The sequence below is a fragment of the Gracilinanus agilis genome, chromosome 1, assembly GCF_016433145.1.
Source record: "Gracilinanus agilis isolate LMUSP501 chromosome 1, AgileGrace, whole genome shotgun sequence".
Classification (NCBI taxonomy): domain Eukaryota; kingdom Metazoa; phylum Chordata; class Mammalia; order Didelphimorphia; family Didelphidae; genus Gracilinanus; species Gracilinanus agilis.
The window spans coordinates 779,984,445-780,000,759 of NC_058130.1; the positions used below are offsets into that span (position 1 = coordinate 779,984,445).

A 16,315-nucleotide genomic window follows, 5' to 3' on the forward strand; every position below is an offset into this window, starting at 1 on the left:
ACCCCCCACCATCCACAAACAACCAAAAATTACTCCACAGAATCAAAGTTTACAGTGGTAAAAACAGACAAGAGTCCAGACTGAAGCTAAACAGCCTAATTTCTAATTTTCCTGGCTTCAATCCCACTGCCATAGGCCCAGAGGGGGCAGGAGCAGAGCAAACAGAATGGAATCAAGAAGATAACACAAGGACAAGATTAGCAATCTTGCCTTGTCTACTGAATCCCTGGAGCCTGTATTCCGAAGGATACCACTGGAATCCTCAGGTAGTAGCTTTATTTGCTGAAGCCTTGGGTCTAGAGACTCCCACTGCCCACAAATGGATATTGAAAGAGTGGACACTGTGGAGCCGTAGGGCTCCAGGCCCTAAGAGAAAGAGCTCAAATCTTACTGCTAGTGAATGAGGAATTGGGAGACCCAAGGAATGGGGACTGGACACCTGCTCTGTCCAGGGCTGAGGCAATAAAGGAGGAGGAGGGAAGAAGGAGTGCACACTGGAGAGTGGAGTCCCTGGTTGCTGCTACAGGGGGAGTGGATTGGCTGCTTGCAAATGTAGTGGCAGAACTATCTACAAGTTCTAAAGTCAATCACAGCATGGGGCTTGAGTGGAGAACACGGGATTACATCAGACCCCGCACTATAAAAACTTGAATAACTACATAGGACCCAGGGGGAAAAAAACTCCTGAAACCTGAGGCGACATATGTCAATACATTAGGAACCCTCGGAGTTCAGTAAGATTCAATAATTAAGTGGCCAGGATACTAAAAAAAATTTTTAATAAAAAAATAAAAACAAGCAAGCACAGGAGAAATAACCCAACTATTTTTTTCTGGGTTATACATGTATTAACATGCAAAACACACTTCTATACCGATCATTGTTATAAAAGAATATTCATATAAAACCAAAATCCCAAGATAAAACCATAAAAAATATGTGAAAAATAGTAGGCTTTGATCTGCATCTGACTCTAACAGTTCTTTCTCTGGATATGAATAGCATTCCCTGTCATAAGTCTTTTAGAATTGTCCTAGATCATTGTATTGCTGAGAATAGCTAAGTCTTTCACAGCTGACCATCATACAATACTGCTGTTACTGTGTATTGATTCTGCTTATTTCTCTCTGCATCAGGTCATGCAGATCTTTCCAGTTTTTTCTGAAATCATCCTGCTCATCATTTCTTACAGCACAATAGTATTCTATCACCAACATATAGCACGATTTCTTAAGTCATTCCCCAATTGATGGACATCCCCTCAATTTCCAATTCATTGCTACCACAAAAAGAGCTGCATATTTTTGAACAAGTAGGTCCTTTCTTCTTCTTTATAATATATTTGGGACACAGACTCTGTAGTGGTATTACAGTATCCAAAAGGTATGCACAGATAGCTTTTTGGCCTTTTGGCTAAGATCAAGTGCAAAAGGTATGCACAGTTTTATGGTCTTTTGGGCATAGATCCAAATTGCCCTCCAGAATGGTTGAATGAGTTCACAACTCTACTAACAATGCATTAGTATCTCAATTTTGCCATGTTCCCTCCAACATTTATCACTTTCCTTTACTGTCATATTGGCCAATCTGATGGGTATGAGGTTCATTTTAATTTGCATTTCTCTTGTCAAGAGGGATTTAGAACATCTTTTCATATGATTATTGATAGATTTGATTTTTTTCAACTGAAAATTGCTTGTTCATATCCTTTGCCAATTTGCCAATTGGGGAATGACTTGTAGTCATAAATTTGATTTAGGTCCATATAAATTTGAGAAATTAGACCTTTATTAGAGAAATAAGCTATAAAAAATTTTCCCAGTTTGTTGCTTCCTTCTAACCTTGGTTATATTGATTTTGCCTGTACAAAATATTTTTAATTCAATGTAACCAAAATTATTCATTTTACATCTTATAATGCTCTCTTCTCTCTTTTTTGGTCATAAATTCTTCCATTCTTCATAGACCTGCAAGGTATACTATTTTCTATGTTCCTTTAATTTACTTATGATATCACTCTTTATATATAAATCATAAATCCATTTTGACCTTATCTTGGTATAGGTTGTGAGATACTGATTTATATCTAGTTTCTGCCGAATTGTTTTCTGCTTTTGCCAGCAGTTTTTGTCAAATAGTGAGTTCTTTCCCCAAAATCTTGGATCTTTGGGCTTATCAAAGTCTAAGTTGCTACAGACATTAACTGCCATGTGTTGATTATCTAATCTATTCCATTGATCAAACATTCTATTTCTTAGCCAGTACTGCTAATACAGTTTGAGATCTGGCCACCTTCCTTGATATTTTTTTTCATTAATTTCATTGAAGAACCCAACTATTTATAGCTATTATGGGGACAGAGAAGATATCAGCTCAAACTCAGAGGACAGTGCAGTAAAAACACCCACTTTAAAAACAGCAAAGAAATACAATAAATGGCCACAAGCTCAAAAAGAGCATTTGGAAGAGCTTTTAAAAAGACCTCAGGGAGCAGCTGGGTGGCTCAGTGGATTGAGAGCCAGGCCTAGAGATGGGGGGTCCTAGGTTCAAATCTGGCCTCACACACTTCCCAGCTGTGTGACCCTGGGCAAGTCACTTAACCCCCATTGCCTAGCCCTTACCACTCTTCTGCCTTGGAGCCAATACACAGTATTGACTCCAAGAAGGAAGGCAAGGGTTTAAAAAAAAGGACCTCAAAAACCAAACAAGAGGGGTTGAGGGAAAAATTAGAAGAAAAATCAATTTAAGAAAACTATAAAGGAAGAACTATCCAGAAAGAAAAAGAGATCCACAAACTCACAGAAGAAAATGATGTACTAAGAAATAAAATTGGATGAGAAGCTAACAATTTTCTAAGATAACAAAAAATAATAAAGCAAAATCAAAAGAATGAAATAGTAGTAGAGAACATGAAACATACTATCAAAAAAACCAACCTGGAAAATAGATCAAGGAGAAACACATAAGAATAGTTGGACTCTTGAAAAGTTATACTCCAAAAAGTAGTTTAGCACAACGTACTCCAAGAATTCATTGAGAAAGCCAAGAAATTCTAGAATCAGAGGGCAAAAAAGAAATTGAAAGAATTCACTGATTGTCACTGCAAAGAGACCCAAAGATGAAATGCATAGGAACAGGGTTAAGTTTCATGGCTCTCAGGTTAAGGAGAAAATACAAGCAACAAGAAAAAAGAAAACAATTTAAATATTTTAGAGCTTTAGTCAAAATACATAAGACCTGGCAGCCACAATATTAAAAGAATGAAGGACAAGGAACACAGCATTTTGTAGAGCAAAAGAACTGGGATTACAACCAAAAATAAACTTAAGGCAAAAAAAAAAAAAAGAATATTTAATGAACTAAAGGAGTTTCAACTATTCCTAGGGGAAAGCCCAGAATTCAACAGAAAATTTGAGCTATAAGAAACATACAAAGGTAATTCAATCCAAAAGGTGACATTGTTTGATTTCTCTATGGGAAAATGTCACCTACGGCCCCTAAGAATGGCATCATTGCCTGAGTATTTTGAAGGGGCATTTATGAATGGAAGACTTAAAGTGGAAGTGAATGGAATGTAATAAGCTAAAATGGTAGTAGAATAGACCAAGAGAAAGTAGGGTAGAATCTCATGTGGAAGAACTGCCATGGAGAAGGGAAGGAAGGGGGAGAGGGCTGGTAGTACTAGAACCCTACTCTCATCAGACCTGGGACAAAGAGAGAACAATATACACAATTAGAAGGGTACAGATTTTCTTAATGTACAGTACAGAGAAACAGGAGGGACGGGGGATAGAATAAGGAAGGAACTAGGGAGAATATATGAAGAGGAGGAGGGTAAGGTGAGGGGATAGGAAGGAACTCTTAGGATGATATAGGGGAGGAATTTTTAGAATCGAACTCATATCAAAAATTAGGAGGGCATGATTTTGAGGATAAGGAAGGAATTTTTGGAAACATGGAAAAAACAGGAATTAAAAGAGGAAGGGGAAGGGACCTATAGAAAGGTAGGGCAATTTGGAATTAGGAGGGTAAAGGGAGAAGTTAAGGCAGGATCTTTGGGAAGGGATGTGAATTGGAAAGGAATTGGTCAAAGGAAATTGGACATCTGAGGAGGGATATAGCAAAAAGGAAGAGGGGGACAAATGGTGAGGAGGAACAGAGTAGATGGAAATGTACAGCTAGTAACTATGACATTGAGTAAAATGGGATGAAATCACTCATGGGAAGAAAATGAATAGTAGAAAGGATCAAAAATCAGGACCTGACAAGTTGTTGTTTGTAAGAAACACACTGAACATTAGAGACACACAAAAAGTGAAGGTGAGGGGCTGAAGCAGAATTTGTGGTTAATCAGCCTGGGGACCTTTGAGACTCAAGTTTGGTCAAAAAACTGTGAGCTGTTCTGCATCTGCCTTCCTGGAAAGAGATTCCATAACCATCCCAGTTATGGGCAGCTGGATCTCCTCAAGAAATTCAGGCTGGTTCATCTATTTGGGTTTGGATAGAAAGAGGAGGGGAGGGAGGGAGAGAAGGCAGACAATCTTCATCAGGAGGTTTGAATAAGTAACTGAAAGTGAGGCCAACTACCAGCATAGGTTTAATAGGATTAAGAGTCAGTGGCAAGCTTCTCCATACTTAGCAAAGAATAATAAAGATCATTTAAGTCAACCCTGTTTTATTTAACAGAGGCAGAAAGTGAGGCTCCAAAAATTTGGGTGAGTTGTCCATGTAGGGCAGGGGTCAGCAACATATGGCTCTCGAGCCATATCTGGCTCTTTTGAGGGCCAGATGTGGCTCTTTCTGCATTTTTTTTTCAGACGCTGTTACAGGAGCGGCACTGTGAGCACTGCACGGCTCTCACAAAATTACATTTTAAAAAATGTGGTGTTTATGGCTCTCACGGCCAAAAAGGTTGCCGACCCCTGATGTAGAGAGTCAGGATTTGAACTTAGGCCCTCTGACTCCAAAGTCAGTGCTCTGTCTACTGATCTACTGCCTCCCTGAGTCATCTGAAAGAGCTCATCCAACCCTATTGTGGTACAGATGTGGAAACTGAGGCCCAGAAAGTCGGCATTGACTGCCCACAGACACACTAAAAAGCAGCTGACATTTACAATTAACTGAATTGCAATGTGAGCCTGGGTAAGATGCTTCTTCCTTTACTCCCTCTCATAAGCCCAGGGGGAAAGTAGCCTTGCCAGGAAAGCTGGGCCCATCCTTGGGGAAAAGGGTAACTTCTGTCAGACCTTACCACAAGGCCATCATGGCACGAGCTGCTTTGCTGCGGATGTCCTGGTTGCCACTGTAGAGCATCTGCTGAAGGATGGGCACTGCATCACTCTGGAGGGCCTGGGTTGCATCCCATTGCAGGCAGTAGTAGAGGGTGTCCAAGAGGATCTCCTTGATTTCCTCCACTTCCACCTGCACCTTCCTCACCAGATAGGGGATCAGTCCGCTCGCAATGATTGCATGGGCCCCTAGGGGAGATAGGAGGCATAGGATTCTAGATTTAGAGGCAGGAGGCACCTCCGAGGTCATTTAGTATAACTCCTTTGTACAGAGAAGGTAACTGAGGCCCGAAGGTCTTACAGTGAGTAACAGCCAGGTTTTGAATCAGGTGCCGATTCACAATCCAGAGTTCTGTTCTGTCCAGTGTGTTCCACTGAGAAGGCAAACAGAAGAGCTCCCCAGGTTCTCCCATCCACCTCAGTCCAACCCTCTGGGAACACCATCTTTCTGGAGGAGCAATTCCCAGATCTTTCACTGTGGGGGATACATTGGTCCAGCCCGAGCCTGTCCTCTAATCCTTGTAGAAATAAATGTATATTTATCCAAGAGTTCCCTCAGTATCTGACTAGTGTGATCACCCAATCTTGATTCTCTAAGAGTAGGTCAGCAGAGAATGGACACCGACAGAGCTTATTGAGGCTAAAAGGACAGGCCTGAGGCCAAAATGGACCAAAAGCTGTGATGTGAGGACCAGCCCCACCAAGTACAAAGAAGTTTCCATCAGGGAAGTGGGCAGGGGCTGAGGGAGCAAGGAAGGACAGCTCAGGGTTGCCCACCCCCACTTATTTCAAACACATCCCAAAGGGCAAGTTAGACCAAACCAGGGTATTTAACTTTCTCTACCATGTGAGGATAATGCGATGACCAGGGTCTTTCTCCCACACCAAAGACCTATAAGCTGAGGGTCCTCGGCCCCAAATAACCCACAAAGAGGTGAGGTCCCCTGCCCTCTACTCTCAAGGAGCTCTTGCCAGAAAAGGTGGCTGCAAGCAGAAACTTCTCCCTTGCTCCCCAGCCATCCTCCTTAATTTACTCCAAAGGGACAAAGGGGCAGGTTCATTAGCCTAAAGGGCTCAGTGTGCCAATTAGCAGTAATTTATTTATCCTGCCTCCAATCGCCTGTAGAAATAGGGCCTTTGAAAGTATCATAGGAGCCTTCTTCTGAGCCCGCTGAGGACTTCAAAAAGCAGGTAGAGTGAGGGGGAGAGACGGGATAGAAGCCAGTTGTCTGCTACTGCAAGTCAAGCTCCTTCAGAGGCTGATGGGCTGCTCACCTGGGCTGGGGTGAGTGAGGGGTGACATACATCCTTTGGGAGGAGGGAAGCAGCTGCCGGAACATTTCAAACTGCAAGGGACCTTAAAGGTCACCTGATTCTTGTTTTACTGATGAGAAAATGGAATCTGAGAAGGGACATCATTCCCACCTTCCCCCCACTCCCAGCCCTGAAGCCAATGGTAGAACCAGGGAATTGAGCCTCCGATGGAGATGATGGGAAGGTCAAAGGTGGGCTGGGAGGGAGACCGTTGTGAGAGAGAAGGAAAACGAATTCTAGAATCTCCGAGCTCAAGACCATCTAACAAAATGATAAGAGAATCTCAGTGAGAAGATGCTTCTGAGGCCTCTTGAAGTAAGCCTCTGGCCAAGGATCCCCTCTGATCAGTCACTCAGTTACTCACTAAACATTGGCAAAATAGGTATCTCTCCTTGGAATCCAATATCTGTGGTGAGGACCAAATGCATTCCTTGGAGCCAAATATCACCAGCCATACCCACACTGGTCCATCCAGGTTGTGGAAGTGGCCATTATGCTCCAGCCAAGACTTCTCTTTTCCAGACCAACCATCCTCAGTTCTTTCAGCTCATCCATGCAGAAAAGCTGAGGGACTGGGACATTAGATGGCTTGCTCAAGCCCACCCACATAGACATAGCTAATCGGCTTAGCTAATATTTATAAAGTGCTTTACACGTGTTATCTCATTTGATCCTCACAAGTACAGTGTGAAATGGGTGCTATGGCTATCTCCATTTTACAGAAGAAAAAACTGAGGTAGCCAGAGATAAAGTGATTTACCCAAGATCACACAAATAGTAAGTATCAGTGAGATTTGAACTCAGGTCTTCCTGACTCCAAGTCACCACTAGCCATCTGGCTGACAATGACCCACAGCCGAGGTGGGAATCCAGGGCAGGTCCTCTAAAATGTAAGATTAAAATTAATATCCAATAATTCTAAGTATTATATTGTATAAAATGTATTAATAATCACTTGAAATAGAAAGAAAATAAACTAAAAGAAATAGAAATTCAAACCTAATTATCTAATTAAAAGTAAACCCAAATCTGGCCTCAGACACTTCCCAGTTGTGTGACCCTGGGCAAGTCACTTGACCCCCATTGCCTACCCTTACCAATCTTCCACCTATAAGTCAATACACAGAAGTTAAGGGTTTAAAAAATTTTTAAAAAGTAAAAAAAAAAAAAAAGTAAACCCAAGTGTGTACATTCTCCTGCCTGGCATTTCCCAGCCTCTACCAGGGAAAAAAGAGAGCGAGGGAGGAGCTACACAAAACTTATATCTTCCCTCTGTTAGTACATAATGTAGATACACAAGTGGGATGCTGGGAGAGCGAGTCCCTGGAGAGAGAATTCTAATTACCCAGAATCTAAGCCCAGGTTTCATCGCACTTCACCACACTGCCTGGCATCCCATCTAATACCAGCCCCCTTCCATCTTTGTAGAGACGAAAAATGAGGCCCAGAACATACAGGCTGTTCACTCGTCTAAGGGTAGAGGTGGGGTTGGGAGATTCTGGTTAGACCTCTTGGACAATGAGGGGAGAGGGAGAGAGGGAGGCAGTAAGTCTCTATCACTAGGAATGCAGAAGCAGAAGCTTGTGCAGGGATGTTGACAGAGGCACAAATTAGGCAGGAGCGGAACATCTTGGGTTCCTTCTAGCTCTAAGATCCTAGGAAAGTTCTTTCCAGTTCTCTGTGGACAGAGACTAGACCCTGTTTGTGATCCATCTGCTGATCCAAGGAGCCTGTCTGTCTTCAGCAAATGACGGTGGACAGGGAGGAGCTGGTGGTGGTAGCTGTCCTTTATACTCGAAGAGGACCAAAATGGCATCCCTGATGATGACTTTGGCCTTGCGCATGAATTGAATTTCAGTGAGGTAAAGTTGCACCAAGTTGTCGGCCTCACTGTGTCTTCCAAAGTCATCTAAGTCCAGTGGCAAGGCAAAAGTTAGGATGACCAGAGACGGCCTGGGAAGCAATGGGGTTCCTTGGCCCCTCCCATGTACGACCAGGCTCTAAGCCTTCTATAGCTTCCTGCTTCCACCACCTTCATGACCATTGGAACCAATTATTCTCATCCACTCTTCACAAACCTGGGTAGATGCTCCCCTTCCTCACTAAGGGGTTTGAGGCCTGTTGGTTACCCTCGACCTGGTTTTACTGGGGTGTGGCCAGTGTGCCTGCTACAGTTTCTTGGAGCCAAACGTGGGAGTTGGCTGAAAGCTGGACACCAGAGGTGGATGGGCAGCCCTGAAAAGGGCTCAGCAAGCCCTCACACCAGAGGTGCTGGTCCTCCCTGAACAGCCCATATATTCCAGTACAGTAAGGAGACCAAGGCTAAACCAAAACCCTGCCAAGAAGAGTGTGGCATTAGATGACTTTGTGACATCTCGGAGTTTGAAGGATCACAGCTTGTCTCCCATCAGATGCTGCAGAGACAGACACTAGCTCTTGGTGCCCCAGAAGAAATTGCTCATTGTCCCAAGTTTCAACCTGTAACTTCTGGCTACCAGCCTGGGAAGGAGCACCTCTCACTTGGCCAGGCTGGGGCGGGGGGGCCTTAGGCCACAGACATAGCAGGGGGAGACTTTGAGGTTCCAGATCGGGGTTCTTCCCCAGTCAGTCAGGATTTGACTTCTCTTTGCAGCAGTACTAGGCTCTGAACACTGCCCTGGAGAATCCAAAGTTGCCCAGAGGTGCAACCTGAGGGCTTCCCTTTATCAGAAGTTCTTAGTTTTGCCTCCCACAATTCCCCTTATCACCCTTGTTTATAGGGTGTGCACGTGCACACGAGCACACACACACATACACACACCTATACATATACACAATATACACATGTACATATATGTGTGTTTGGTTCATTTCCAGCCACTCACTATGAGAAGAAAAAGCACTAGGGGTAAAATGGAGGGAGTAGCCCAGGGAAGATGGGAGGGGAAACAGAGAAAGAGGCAGAAACAGTCAAAGAGAAAAACATGGAAAGACAAGCCAGAGATGCCAAGAATCAAAGATTAGCAATCCAGGAGATGCTTTCTGCGCCTGCCTGCCTGTTCGGTTGGATCCTTCATGTGCTAAAAGGAGACACGCGGGCCTTGCTATTTATAACTAACCCAGATCCACAACTCCATGTGCAAAAGAGGGGCAGAATAGACCTAGAGGAAGGAACAAGAGAAGCCACCATGGTAGGCCCAGAGAGAGGAGACGGAGCTAGGGGCTCAAGGCCAAAGGAGAGCTGCCTGAGAGTCCAGAAATGCTTTTGGGGTGCCGGCAAAGCCATTCCCCATAGCCCTGATCTCTTAAGACGGTTCCATTTCTTGGCTTCCATTACTAGTTTTCTGGGAGAGGATGCCCAGATCTCCTTCGCTAGCCCTCATTCCTGAACTCCAGTCCCAATTTTCCCCATGGCCTGATGGATTTGGATAGTACCTCAAATCCCATAATACTAGACCTGAATCCTACAACCACAACTAAGCACGTGTCTTTGGCTCACACCGTACTTTGCTCTGCCTCCTCCCTCCACCTGCCTTTGACTTCCCTGGCTTTGTTGGAAAGCAAGCTCAGAGGCCACCTTCTGGGAGAGGCCTTTCCCTCTACGGATCTCTTCCTTCTACTCTACATGTCTGCATGTTATCTCCTCCAATAGATTTTCACTCCATAGAAGCAGGGGCAAGTTGGTGTTATTTGTCCTTGAACCCCAGACATTGAACATTGGGCCTAGCCTTCCACAAATGCCTGTTGATTGATAGATGGATTGATTCTCGATGTCATCCTTCTCCTCTGGCTCCTGTCTCTCTCTCCACATTAGGGTCAGATTTCTTTTCTAGTCTGAAGAATAATTACTGATTGCAAGCATGTGGGAGAATTGTCCTCACATCACTACCACACACAGCTCTAGGCATGAGCCTGTCATTTCAGGCCAGCTCCAAGGCAGGCTCCATCCCTCTGTGTCGTTCAAACGGGATGAAAGACCAATAACAGTCAGTCAACAAGCATTTATGAAGTGCCTACTATGTACTGGTACTTCCTGTGCTAAAGGCACAAACATCATCACCTCTTTCTATATAGATAGGTTCAAAGTTTGCAAAATATTTCCCTTATAATAATCCAATGAGGTAGAAAGTGTGATATTGGAAATCTGGGGTCCTTGAGCTTAGTGTTGAGATCCCTGATATAAACTTCCTGTGGACGTTTAGGGGACTTGAAAACTACATTTCCCATGATTCCTCTTACATAATACAGGTGGGCAGGAAGTGTGATTACGCAGACAGAGGTATAAAGGCTCAGAACTTGATTGGGACGCTCTCTTTCCTATGAAGCAGCCAGGTGGACAGAGGTAATGGCACGGCAATTTGAATTAGACCTTAGCAGGCACATGGTTTTCTTAATTATCAATATGGATAATACAATAAACACTTAATAACACTTAATAAACACAAATAACACTTAAAATACAATAAACCCTTAATGTTTTTAAATATATCCATCTATATCAATTTTATTTGTAACAAAAGTCAAGAGGATTACTCCAACTGACAGATGAAGAAAAGGAGGTTTAGAGAAGTTAGTTAATGAGCCCCAGGATCCCAAAGAACGTGTCAGCACCTGTATGGGGACCACTGAAGAGGCAAGATGAGTCCGTGGACCTGAATTCAAATCTCAACTCCTTCTCTTCTTAATGTGACTAGGCCTCAGTTTCCTGGTCTGTAAAATGAAGATGTTAGATGACTCCTGAGAGCCCCTCCAGCTTCAGATCTAGGATCCTGTCAGGGATCCTAGGAGAGGCCCAGAGTAGTAGTACCAGCAAGAAACACAGAAACCTTTAGTAGGTGAATGAAAAGATTTTTTCCCCTTGGGCAATTTCCCCCAGGCAGACATCACCACCATTATAATAATCCCTCATATCTTCTCAATTGAGCTTCAAGGCAGGGAAGGAGATAGACCATAGATAATTCTCCCTATTTACAGATGAGGAAATTAAGAGGTAGAAAGAAGTTCGATTTCACCTACCATCACCCAGATACTGGCTTAAAATTCAAACACCATACCTAGTCCAGGACTGGGCCACAAGGCTACAGCCTAACAGTTCTAAGAGGCAGAAATCGTTGGGAGGTGTGTAAATGACAGAAGTCCCATTGTAAAAGCAGTTTGGGGTGGGGGGCGGAGGGCAGTCAATGGCACAGATGCTGATTCGCTCCTAAGAGACCCCAAAAGAATGACCAATAGTATTCTAAATGCTACCATTTCCCTTACATACATCAGCCCATGAGAGACAGTTCTTTCATCATTTAAAAAACATTGATGGACTTTTCCTGAAACAGATTTTTTTCCTGGAAATCTCATCTATCTATCAGCCTAAACTGTAATGCTGGGAAGGAAAGGCTGTTGGCTGAGAGGAAGTCCCCTCTCCCCAACCCCTGCAGGAGGTAAGAAAAGGCCACAGAAAGAATGAGGGTGGGAGCTGGTGAATCAGAGGCCAGAAAAGCAATAGAAACCCAGAACCCCAGAAGTTAAAGGGCCCTGGAAAGTCATTCAGCCCATCTGGCACATGGACAGGGAGTTCCATTGTCAGCATCCCTTGTTTATTCTACATAAGTCAAAGCAAGCATCACTGGCTTCTGAGGTTCTGTGATTCACAACAAGCCTTTACCCAATCTTTACCTGAAGATCCCTCCAGTGAAGGGGAACCTACTCCCCCCCCAGAGGATGCCCATTCCACTCTAAGGTAACTCTCATTGTTAGGACGTTTTTCCTTAAATAAATCTTTTTCAAAAGCTGCCTCTCATGAGTGGCTCAGTGGATTGAGAATCAGGCCCAGAAATGGGAAGTTCTGGGTTCAAATCTGCCCTCAGACACTTCCCAGCTGGGTGACCCTGGGCAAGTCATTTAACCCCCATTGCCTAGCCCTTATCACCCTTCTGCCTTAGAACCAATACACAGTATTGATTCTAAGATGGAAGGTAAGAAAAAAAAAAAGCTGCCTCTTGGCAGTTTCCATCACAGTGCCTGGCATGCCCATAGTAGGCCCAAATTTAATCCCTCTTCAACATGAAAGCTGTTTGGCTACTTAAATTCATCTACAATGTGTCTTCACCATTCCTCTCCCACACTCTACCAAGTCTTTTCTTTTCTAGACTAAATATCCCTAATTCCTTCAAATGGCCAATGTGCAGCATGATCTTCAGGCTCTTTCTCATATTGGTCACCTTTCCACGGAAGACTCCCTCTCCAGCTTCTCAGTGTCTATCCTTCCTAAAAGGTGACTCCAGGAGCAGGTAGGTAGCACAGTGGATAGACTGTCAGGCCTGGGTTCAGGAGGACCTGGGTTCAAATCTGACCTCAGACACTTCTCAGTTATATGACCCTGGTCACTTAACCCCAGTTGCCTAGCCCTTACCACTCTTCTGCCTTGGAAACGATACTTAGTTTGTACTCTAAGATAGAAGGCAAAGATTTTTTTTAAGTGTTTCCAGATGAGGTCTGACTAGGGCAGAGGAGAGCCAGTCACACTCCATGTCCTAGACTTCAGACCTTTCCTCACATGCCTAAGATCTCATTGGCTCTTCTGACTCAGTTTCTCTAAAACACCGAGAATTTTTTCAAATGAATTGTTATCTATCCCATTTCTTCTGTCTTATACATAGGAAGTTGATATTTTAACCCCAGGGTAAAACTTCACATTTATTCCAATTAAAATCCATCCTAATTTGGCCTAATTCTCCAGCCAAAACAGATCATCTTGGATTCTGACTCCATTAGCCAATGTTTAGCTAGATCAGAGGCATAACTGCTAGTAAATGTTTAACTAGTTCTCTGAAAAGAAAAAAAATGTATGCAGGACACAATTTCAAGTACAATCTGCATTATGAACATTTCTACTTTAGAACTTCCTTAGAACTAGAGACTTGGGGCAGCTGGGTAGCTCAGTGGAGTGAGAGCCAGGCCTAGAGACAGGAGGTCCTGGGTTCAAATCCGGCCTCAGACACTTCCCAGCTGTGTGACCCTGGGCAAGTCACTTGACCCCCATTGCCTACCCTTACCAATCTTCCACCAAGGAACTAATACACAGAAGTTAAGGGTTTAAAAAAAAAAAGAACTAGAGAGTTCTAAGCAATAAAACAGTTCTAAAGTTCTAAAGTTTCAATAAAACAGTTCTAAAGCAATAAAACAGGCCACGATTTGGAGTATTTGTCAGTTTCCAAGAATTTAACAATCAGCTCTGATATGTGTTGGTTCCGACCCATCCCTGGCTATACTTTAGCTTTGAGGTCACCTAAAGTCTGATAAACATACCAGCTATTCCTTCCTCCATTAATAAAAATGTTAAAAAGTCCAGAGCCAACAACAGAGTCCCTTGGGCATTTCGCTGAAGACCTCTTTCCAAGCTGACATCAAATCATTAATGATTACTCTTTGAGGCCTGATCATTTGGTTCAATCAATCAACATTTATTAAGTGCCCATTCACTCCACTTTGAATTGCTTTGGTCGTTAGGCCAGACACAAGCATTTTCTAAGCACCCACTATGTGCCAGGCACTATACTAATTATTGAGGAGACAAAATGGAGCAAAAGACGGTCCCTGCCTGTAAAGAGCTTCCCCATATCTCCTATGGTTTTCCACAAGAATAGCCGGAGAGACATGAATAAATGTTATGCAAAAATTGGCTAGAGCCATGCCCTTCTCCTGGTCTCCTCCTAACTGCAGAGACCTCATCCAAGACCGAAAGAAATGAGGTCAATCTGGCCCTCTTGGTTCTTTGCGATCACCACTTCTTCTGCTGGATATTCACTAGCCATGCTTTTAATAACTCCTTCGAAAAGTTGGCCAAGAACCAAAATCGTGTTTCCTGTCCCTCAGCTTAGAGATGCCAGTCTCTTCCCTTTTTTAAAAATAAGGATACGTTCAGCTCCATAGCCCTCTCCCACTTGCCGTGACCTCTCAAATCCCCGGCTTGTGACTCCATGATCTCATCACCCTAAAAATTAGTCTCCTGCACCTGGTGGTTCCGAATGGTATAAAACGTGCCCTCTCACCCTTCCCAGCTCAGATTTCAGCTCCTTAGCCCCCATTTTTGTTCTGACCTTTCCAAATTCAAGATCTTTCTCCCTGGAAGAAATCAAAAAAGCCGAATATGAGTTAAAAAGTTCTGCCTTTTCTCCATCACAGGATAACTTCAAGCTCTCCCCTCCCAGCTGAAGTCCTAGCTCATTTTGGACTGTCCTCCTTCCCCAAGAAGGCTTTTCAAAACCCTCTGTGCTCGGGAGAATTCATTCCTTGGAAGTTTCATCTCATTAAGAGCTTTAAGATGCTGCCACACTTTTGTGCGATTCATCTTCTGTCAATGAGACAACTGTCTCAAGCAGAATCATGGCATGCCAGAGGTAGAAGGCACTAAGTGTAGAAGACTGGTAAAGACTAGATGGTGAATCAACAAACTTTGGTTGACATCCTATCTTGCTATTGACTGAGTGACCTCGGCTAAGTCATTTTCCATACTAGGCCTTCAGTTTCCTAATCTAGGTTAGGTCTCTTCCAACTATAAATCCTAAGATCACCTGTATCGGGAATCCAGAGGGCACCAACCCCTGAACTAGAGTCAGAGTCGGTCTAGATGCCCTTTGGGGGTCCTAAGACAGATGAACTCACTATGCGGCCTCGGAGGAGAGGGCTCAGACCTCAGAAAGGCAGCCCACTCAATTCTTTTGTTAGGGAATTTGCCCTTACACAGACTAGGCAAAGTTTGCCTCCCTCAAACTTCCCCTAAAAGCTTTTAGATCTGCTGTCTGTGGTCAAGAAGAACAAGACTGTTGCTTCTCCTCTATGACAGCCTCTCAGGTAGATGAAGACACCCTTCAGCTCCTCTATGGTCTCCCTAGAAATGGACACAGCACTGGAGATCCTAAATTGGGGCAACTGTAGTTCAAAGATGTGATCTGATCACTCTATTCCAAAAATTAATATGGAAATAGGATTTGAGTGATAATATATGTGAAATTGCTTGTCAACTCTGGGAGGGGGGAGGGAGAGAACAAGAATCATGTAACCATGGTAAAAATTAAAAATAAAAATCAAAGATGGCAAAAAAAGATGCGATCTGATCATGGGGGAGGAAAGCAGGGTATCCATTGCCGTTTTCACTATGGATACTCAACTTCCATTCATTCATGCAGCCACCATTCAAGCAACTTCAATCGCTTTTTGGAATGTCATATCACACTACTGACTCAAACTGAATTTGGACTCCATGAAAAGTCGGAATGTCACGTTCAGTTCTAAGTACTTCAGTTTAGGAAGGATACAGAGAAGCTAGAAAAGATTCAGAGAAGGATTGCTAAAAGAGCAGAACCTCAAGTCCAAGTCATATGAGAATCTGGTGAAGGAACTTGGGATGTTTAGCATGGAAAAGAGAAAACTAAAGGGGGGCATGTGAGAGCTGTTTTCCAATATCGTACTGTATTTGAAGAAATCAACTAGGCAGTGCAGTGGTTAGAATGCCAGGCCTGGAGTTACGAAGACCCCATCTTCATGAGTTCAAATCTAGTCTCAGACATTTCCTAGCTGTGTGACCCTGGGCAAGTCGCTTAATCCTATTTGTCTAGCCTTTGCCTTGATAGTATTGATTCTAATACAGAAGGTAAAAGGTTTTTTAGGGGAAGGAAGGAAGGAAGGAAGGAAGGAAGGAAGGAAGGAAGGAAGGAAGGAAGGAAGGAAGGAAGGAAGGAAGG

The 16,315-nt window shown here is 43.5% G+C and overlaps 1 protein-coding gene across 1 annotated transcript in view; it reads right to left on the minus strand.

The window, feature by feature from the left end:
* The window catches only part of RSPH14 (radial spoke head 14 homolog), a 182,434-nt gene that overhangs the window by 12,857 nt on the left and 153,262 nt on the right, over window positions 1-16,315 (minus strand). The window contains exon 5 of the mRNA XM_044674449.1: window positions 5,252-5,477. Within this exon, the coding sequence (XP_044530384.1) occupies window positions 5,252-5,477 (226 nt within the window). The remainder of the gene's footprint in view (window positions 1-5,251; window positions 5,478-16,315) is intronic.